At 48.9% G+C, this 8871-nt stretch overlaps 1 protein-coding gene across 1 annotated transcript; it reads right to left on the reverse strand.

Moving 5' to 3' along the window:
• Positions 1–438: 438 nt before the first annotated feature.
• Positions 439–8718, reverse strand: NOA1 (nitric oxide associated 1). The gene is made up of 7 exons (XM_057366830.1): positions 7753–8718; positions 6491–6655; positions 5430–5626; positions 4102–4233; positions 2492–2608; positions 1593–1710; positions 439–1023 (listed from the first exon to the last, which is right to left on the reverse strand). The coding sequence occupies exons 1-7, from the start codon at positions 8696–8698 to the stop codon at positions 818–820; spliced, it is 1881 nt and encodes a 626-aa protein (XP_057222813.1). The 5' UTR covers positions 8699–8718; the 3' UTR covers positions 439–817.
• Between the last annotated feature and the right edge of the window lie 153 nt (positions 8719–8871).

The raw sequence follows: 8871 nt of genomic DNA on the forward strand, positions 1-8871 counted from the left end.
TGTCCATGTGTCTCTCACTCTGCCTGTCTTTGGAAGATCAAGCACATTTATTATTGTGCTGGAGCTTTCATGTATTTAGCCATAAAATGAGTGCTTTTGTCAACTAGGACACAAAAGAGTGTCTTTGAAAAGTTTTATTCTACACCCTTGGTTCAAAAAACTTTACCCAAGTTACAGAAACCAAATCCAAGTAGAGATTTGCAGTTTCCTCTTCAGGCACATGAGCAGACCTGCATTTCATCAATTCACTTTTCCTGTGATACTGCACATCCTGATCTACCTCAGGTGCTGAAGGAGAGAAAGGACACAACTTCTGGTCGATATTGCTCAATCCGTATCAGCCACTGGGAGGGCTGTGGGATATCACCCATACTGGAGCATTCCCTGCTCCTTCTCACTCTCTCCCTCCCCTAATCATGGAAACACCTGAAGTGCAGGAAACCACACACTCTATGAGCAGCAAAGTCAGACCAGGTCACGCGGGTGAGTTTCCATCCCATATTTCAAGACCAGGTCACGCGGGTGAGTTTCCATCCCATATTTCAAGAGGGGACAGGTAAAGGAATCTGCCTGTCTAATACTGACACATCCCATGGAGAAGCTATTTCCCCTCCCACAATGAAGTCTCAGCCACTCAGTTCATTCAAAGCAGCTGCAGTTCAGCAGCTGGATCAGATGTGGAGCTACCCCCAGACCTGCTTTCCAAAATATGCCCGTTGGCCTCTAAAAATGAGTGCAAGGTTTTCTGAACACCAATAAGCCACAAGGTTCTTCAGGGGCTGCTCTGTCTTCTGCCTTGCTCGGATGATGAGCAGCACTATCTGCTTCCCGTGGTTCTCAAGTTTTCCACAAAGGAGGGAGGCTTTTTGGTCCTGTAGGCAGGAGTGCCCGGGATCCGGACCCCTCTGATGGCACTGATGTAAGGCAGAAGGGGTGGCTCCCGCACCACCAACGCAGTGCCCTTGGGAGTGTAGGCTCGGAGCTGCAATTCCTCTTCCGCGTGAGCCGTCACTGCCACCCAGCCTGCACAGCCAAAGAGAATATGGACAGTGAGGAACAAAGTCCCTTGGATCAAAACAAAGTTCTGACACAAACTACTGCTTATGAACCTGAGCTACCCATGTGTGGTTGCTTGAGAAATCAAGCTCAAAGTCCATATCCAGCCCTTTCCCAAGAGAAGGCAGCACCTAAAGCTACAACTTCCTCTTCCTAGACACAGCTCTTTCCTGGTAAACTGAATAGGGATGGTGGAACTACCAAAACCACCAGAATGAATCTTTGCAATCAACATCCCTTTCCCTCTCACCTGCACAGCTGACAATGTCACAGCCAATCCTGATGCTGTAGAACCTGTACAGCAGCCAGAGCATAAAGTATTTCAATGCTGCCATCCTGTACAAGCACGGCTGTCTATCTCCATTCTTGGAGGCTGCCAAGCTTCAGCTGGACAGTAATGGCTGCTACGATTCTGTGTTGTTGAAAGTCCTGCTCTGAGCAGGACATACAGCTTCACCCCTTCAGAGGCCTCTTCCCATCAATGTTTCTAGGATGCAGACCCTGCAATGCAAACTAATGAAGAAATAATAAATTACCTGCAGAGGAAAGCTTGATATCTGCAACTGCCTCAGTGGTACCAATTCCTGTCAGTGTAATATCCTGAGGCACAAGTGGGGGGAACTCTTTCATTCTCTCTTCCCCACCCATGGGAACCTGAGATTAAAACACGGAGAAAAGATTTAACAGTCAAGACATGCTTCAGCACTCCTACCTCAAACTGGCAAGCAAGGCACAAGGGAGAATTAAGACATTAACTTGTTAGGCAATTAAAAGCCAGTTTGAAAAACCTAGAAGAGTTCTTTCAGGTTTGCCAGAACAGATTTAGGATCACATCCAGAGGAACCCTGGATGGTAGGATGTCAGCAAAGATGGAGTTCCCACCTCAGGACACAGATGGTGGATCAGGCCAGCTGCCTTGATGTGAGTGGCAGCACTTGTTCTCTATTTGCACAGGAATGGAAATGCCAGGATGGGGACAGCTCACCCCATCTCACATCAGTTTGCAAGTGCTACAAAGAACATTGCCATACCAAGAAAAAAGTCAGACCACCAAGAGGTGAAGACACGTGCAGAAGATCCAGAAAGGAAAGAATAAGAAGGGTAAATTTTTCAGCTGCAATCTGTTCTGAAAACCCACCGTGAAGGTTTGCCATGGAAAATATCCCTGCTGCTGCTTGCACTTTAAGGCTGTTCAAAAAGATCTAAGTATCAGAGAGCAGAGCACTGCAAATCTTACCAGCTAGAAACAGAAACTGCTGAAAAGCCATCACCTTGAGTGCTTTCTCCTAAAACATCTCAGCCATGCAGTCTGTGCAAGACTGCTCCACACTGCAGAAGTCCTCAACTCCTGATGTGGATGTTCCCTGTCAGTTGTGCCCCAGACAGGGGTCCTGCCTACCTGCAGCCACAGGCTGCCCCCAGCACCCCCACTCACCTTTAGGAACTCTTGGGCTGCGTGCTTCTCATAGACAGCATCTGCATCACTCAGCATAGTAACATGGACTGGCAACAGGTTAGAAGCCAAGACAGAAAACCAGGCAGGCTTTTTTCCCTGAAATAAAAATCAAAAGGATGTTAATTATGATAAAAGCAATCTGGAATTGCTCTCTCCTATTTCTTTACTGTATGTTGAAAACCTGTCTCATGTCCCCTCCCTGTCCAAAAGGTCCTTGCCTCTGCCAATGAGAGCAGCCAGGGTTTCTATATAAACTGGGGAGCTGAGCTTCCAGAAAGAAGCACTCACAGGTTCACCACCCTGCCTCAAAGCACCCCCAAATGCCACATCTACTGCCATCATAGCTGCTCAACTCAGGAAAATCATCCAAGAGAGCTCTTTGCTCTTGTTTCATTCACAAGAACAAGCTCAGTGTGATTATTCAGAATGTTTGCACAATTGGCCTGGTGATTCTTCTATCACTCTATATTTCTAACACACACATCTCAATGAACAGTACTTAGTTCCAGCTGCTCTCAAGCTATGCAAAGACTGGAGCAATTTCAGCAGGCACTCCCATCACATTTGCAGGCAGAGCAGACAAGGTCAGAGAGGGGAGAGACCCCTCCAAACACTGCTAGCAGCTGGAAATAAGGAAACCCAAGTGCAGCAATTCCTTCAAGTTCAAAGGTCCGAGCTGAGGCAGGAGCTTCTGTCATGATTTAAGTACAACTGCCCTCATTCATGATCTCAGGAGAAAGAAATACACAAGACTGATGCATTGATGTGGGCTCCTGCCACACTGGTACCTTTGTCACTTTACAGAATCCTGCCCCTTCCACCTTTCTTGTTTTATTCCCGATAGTCAAGAGTGTCCATAGCAAAGCACCAATTCAACATTTCTACAGCAATCCTGGAAAGCAGACTGAAACAGAGGAATAGCCATGAACACCCCCAAAACAGGGCAAGATGCTGAGAAAAAAGATCTAGGACTTATAATAATGTCTGTCTGGAAGAAACTGCCCCTTCCAGAGGAAACATCATGGGAGGTGAACTCCACACACTTGAATAAAGGTGTATGGCACAGGATTTTTAATGAATGGAAGAAATTATTGGTGGGGGAGGACATAAGACCTTTGCAAAATATTTTTTACAGAAACTGAAATACATGTGGAATTAATTGCTTCCTCTGGCAAATTCTTTAGAGGTCTGTGTCAGGAAAGAAAAATGTCTATGCTTTTCACTTTTGGCAGACAGCTTTCACAAAACACAGAAATGAGGAAACTCACCTATATTCCCAGTTAATTCTGATATTCTCCTCCCTCCCTCATCCTCTTTGTATGTCATGGGAAGCACATCAAACTAAAGATGTTCGTCAGCATTCAAAAGTAGTTCCCATTATATACTATACAATATAGAATGCTGCTAACAAGTAACCAACCTTTCAACTGCCCATCTCAAGGCATTCTGACTTTATGCAGTGTTTTATTAACAGACTCATCACCAAAGCAGCAAAGAAAGGATCTGGGAAAGCTACCCAGAAATCCTTTTATGTCTGGTACTATTGTAGGAGATGCATCAGCTGCTCCCAAAATCCTTTCTTCCCTTACCTCTAAGTAGTCTATACGTCCCAAGGCTGCTAAAAACAAAACCATTCCTGGCTTGAGAATGAAGGTCCGTGGAATAATGGCATGTGATGGCAAAACCAGCTTTACTTCCTTCTCTGTCAGGAGATTCAAAACCTGCAAAATAAATTGTCGTAACTCATTTCAGATGTTTCAATGGGGACAATGACATTAGTATTGGCATTATATTGAGAGAGGAACAAGACCAAGTAAAGCAGCGCCAAAAACATCTGGCTCAACAGCTCAATTTTGGTCCACATAGTAAGTGAGAAACAGGAAGAATCTCCCCTGCCAAAATCGGCCACATAGACAACCTGCTGGTCCTCCATTCAGACTGAACACCGACTGCAGCAACAAATTTTGATCTGAAACTTGGCATGGAGCTCACCAAAGACACAACAAGGATAATAAGAATTAGAAACAGCAGCAAGTATTTCTGGATGCAGCAAGTATTTTACACACATATTCAACTCCAGAAGAGGGGAAGAACATGCACAATCTCAAGATACCAAACCAGGTCTCTAAACTGATGCCTGTTTTTATACTGGTTGTAAAAGACCTAAGTGCCACAGTAAAGCAGGTTATGGTTTGGCAAACATATCACTAGAAAACCAGAAGTCTTCTAGTGTTCCAAAAAGCAGCACCTGCATTTGAGCTGTGAAGTCTCAGCATAGTTCTTGCACTTCTTTCTCTTCAGAACTTTCCTGTCTCCCCGTACTTTTTTTAGCTTCCCCAAAAGATGACCTGCAGCCCTGCATGAGTATTAAAGTGATCAAAAATCAAAATACACCTGGTTTGGCCTTGTGCACTTTGTCAGCACTGGCTTCAGTAGGGCACGGCTCTACCGAAACATTGACAAAGGTCTCACGTATTGGGGTTAGTAGCAGGAACACTGCTTGCTTCAGGAGAATGTTTCTCTAATATTTGGTTCAGTCACACAACTCAGGTCCTCCTAAGCACCACCTTTTTCAGTATGCTGGGAGAGCTGTAAAAGCGCCAGCTTCATTGGGTGATGCTGGCATAAACCAAGAGCACTTTTGCTAACTTCCCTTCATTCAGAGGTTATGAAAGCTTGGTGATACAGTCCTCCAGCTTCTTTGCAAAGCTGGCAGTATTGCACTGTTCAGAAATGCAACAGCATTACCACATGAACCCCTCCCACATAAATACAAACTATACCTTAATACAGTTCCCAAACCAGAAGAATCTTAATGCCAGGACTACAGCAGAAATACTCTCCCATAGACACAGCTACGGCACAGCAGTCCTCCCAAACCCCATCATCCTGTAACACAGCACCACAGAGTACCTACACAGTCTTCTTTCACAATTCCTGGAGTGTCAAAACACCACCGAGCATCCTTCACTTCATTGTGTGTGAACTCCTCCCTTTTCTCCTGCTTCTTAGGGGAACAACTGGGATCTTCATCCATGCTGTAGGAGAGCATGTCAGGGTCAAACTCAATCTCAGAGCTAGATTTCTGCCCCTGAAATGTTCTTCCAACTCTTCCTGGATTAAAATAAAAGGTTTCCTGGTAATGAATTTATTAATTTGCCTTTCCTTCAAACACCATCTGCCCTTTCCCATCTTAAAAGAGATACACATTGGTAATATAAAAGTGATAAAGACACTAAGTGGCCAGAAATTTGTGTTCAAAAGCCAAAATGGTAAAAAATCTCTTCTGTAATTCTTGCTTAGCACTCCTCAGCCTTCAAAATATTAGCAGGGACCAGATCAGAGACACTCCATTATTCCCGATTTACGGTGAAGCAGGCTGTCTTCTTTTTTCAGTGCCTTAGACTGTGCCAAACACAAAACTACTTGAAAACCAGAGCTATCTTCTGGCACCACCCTCTTTGGAATACATACTAAAATGTATGTGGCCCCTGTGGCATGCAGTCCAAACATGATTATTTAAAAACTCAACTTATTCTCTTTATTTCGGAACAAGAGATAGGCCATAGTGTGATATTCTTGCAAATTACTCAGCCATCAGAATTTGCCAACCTAGTTCAGATAGGAGATGCATTGTACAGAGGAACCCTCTGCTACTACAGCAGCTGACAAGTAACTATTCAAGAGAAGAACTAATAATGCTGCTCATAGAGGAGATAAGAGGTCTTTCCCCCATTAATACAGAAGAAAACACTGGTCAAAATAATTTTAATGAATGTTTGGAAATTTGTTATTGCTTCTACGGATAGCATTTCTGCAGACAATCTTCTCCCTAATTAAATGGAAATAAATTCAGAGTAGGAAGAAATAAAAAAACAGCTGGATTCTAAAGCAAGCTAAGGAGTTAACAGTCCTTTGTGTAATGTAGTATTTTCATTAGGGGAAGAAAGATAAAACCATTAATTAGGTAATACTCACCAACTAAGTAACCTTGCTTTTTAAGTTGATTAAGGTACTTTTTTTCTTCACTGCTTAGCTCATCTTCTGTTTTCGTTGCTTCTTCTTTTAGCCTCTCCTGCCTTCGGAATATCCTGTCACAGGTAGGGTTAATAATCGGAAATTTCAACAGATTCAGTGTTGTTCCTGGAAAAAAAAAAAAAAAACAGAGGGCATGTTTGCGTCTCTGACTACCTGGTACCTTTAAGCTCTGAGAAACAAGATGAAAAACAAACTGCTTTTCCAGCTTTTTGGTGAAACCCAGAAAGTCAGAGGTGGAACTACACCTGCTCCCATAACATACTAGCCTCCCATATCAGGGTAGCAAATATAAGCTATTTACCTGCTTAAGGCCTGTTCTCACTTATAGTTTGAATGAAAGGGTCTCAAAGCTGAGTGGTGCTGAGGCTGACTTAGTACCACCCAGGGAAGTCTCACCTCCAGACAGCTTGGTTTGGCCTACAGTGCTCACCACCCCACCTCCAGGTTTCTCTGGACTGGAGGGCACTTGCAATGGATAGGAACACGGCAGGGCATGCAGATCAGGTGCCATCCTCACTGGCAGGGGTGCACACAGACCCACTCTGGTTTACCAGAGCACTTAATGCTACAGGATGCACAGCACCCTCAGCACATGCATCCCACTCCTGCTGCCCTGAGGAATCACAGAATCAATTAAGTTGGAAAAGACCTCTGCGAACAGAGTCCAATCTACAGCCAAACATTGCCATGTCAACTAGACCACAGCACTGAGTGACATATCCAATCTTTCCTTGAACACTTCCAGGGACAGTGACTMCACCATTTCYCTGGGCAGACCATTCCAATGCCTAATCACCCCTTCTGTGAACAGATTCCTTCTAATAACCAGCCTAAACCTCCCCGGGTGCAGCTTAACACTAATGCCCTCTTCTCCTCTTCCAGCTGCCTGGGAGAAGAGACAGACCCTCACCTGGCTACAATCTTCTTTCAGATAGTTATAGATAATGATGGTGTCTCCCCTGAGCCTCCTTTAACAACCCCAGCTCCCTCACCACTCCTCACAAGTGACAATTCAAAGCAGGGCACACCTCTGGAGCTTGCTGCCCATCACAGTGGTGGCATGGGTGGCAGATACCCCTTTGGTGACAGGTTCTCCTGGTGCAGGGATGGACGAGGGCAACACAGAGGCGCACGGCTCGCTGCTTTCTGTGCACCCCTCATCCCCTATAACCCATGGTACAACAACCGAGCGGCGCYCTGACCTGGCCAGGGAGACACAGTGGCCCTGTCGATGATGTCGAGGGCGCGGGACTTGCAGTAGTCGGAGCGCAGCAGCGTGTTGAAAAGCGTGGACTTGCCGGAGTTGGTGGCGCCCAGCAGGTAGACATCGCCGGCGCACTTCCAGGAGCGCTGCAGCCGGCTGACCAGCCCCTCCACGCCGAAGCCGGTCTTGGCGCTCACCAGGCGGATGTCCACCAGCGCGGCTCCCCGCAGCCCGGCCCGCTCGCAKGCCGCCGCCACCCGCTGCCGCAGCCGCCCCAGGTGTCCGCGGCAGTCTGCGGGCAGCAGGTCCACTTTGTTGCCCACCACCAGCACGCCCGCGGCGGGCACGTCGGGGCCCAGCAGCGCCGGCAGCTGCGGCAGCACCGGGTCGGGCAGCTCCATCACGTCCAGCACGTAGAGCAGCAGCGGCCCGCGGCCGTGGCGCGGCGGGCGGCGCAGGGCGGCGCTCACCACGCGGCGGTGCTCGTCGGGCGGCAGCCGCAGCCGCAGGGCGCTCCCGTGATGCGCCAGCGCCCAGCACCGCTGGCACACGGCGCCGCGCAGGCCGGCGGGGCCCTCGGACACGAGCCCGCGGTACTTGTCGGCCGGCACGAAMCCCGGCGCGCCGCCGTCCCCGCACTGCAGCTCGGCCCCGCAGCCCGAGCAGCTCACGCCGCTCGGAGGCACCGACGGGTCGGCCAGCCCAGGTACCACCGCCGCTGCCGCAGCCCGCGCCTGCCGCTCCCGCCGCGCCTTCAGCTTCCGCTCCCGCTGCAGCGCCGCCGCCGCCGCCTTCTCAGCCGGGTCCATCTCGTACTCGAGGAAGACGAAGCGCTCCTGCTCCTCRCCGCCGCCCGCCGCCGCCGCCGCCCCGCACCGCCGCAGCGGGGCACGGGGCCGAGCACGGGCCAGGCGGGCCAGGAGCGCGGGGCCCAGGCGGAACATGACGGGGACAGGGACGGGGACAGGGACGGGACGGGCACCCGCCGCCACACCGCGGCACGCGCGCGCCTGGCGTCACCGAGCGCGCGGGCGCCGCGAGGGTGACCTGCGCTGACGTCACCAGGCGCGCGGGCGCCTCGCGCGAGACGCGCGCCTGACGTCACGGGCCGCGCAGC

The sequence above is a fragment of the Malurus melanocephalus genome, unplaced genomic scaffold (assembly GCF_030028575.1).
Source record: "Malurus melanocephalus ecotype Western Australia unplaced genomic scaffold, MMel_1.1 scaffold_72, whole genome shotgun sequence".
In the NCBI taxonomy this organism is placed as follows: Eukaryota; Metazoa; Chordata; class Aves; order Passeriformes; family Maluridae; genus Malurus; species Malurus melanocephalus.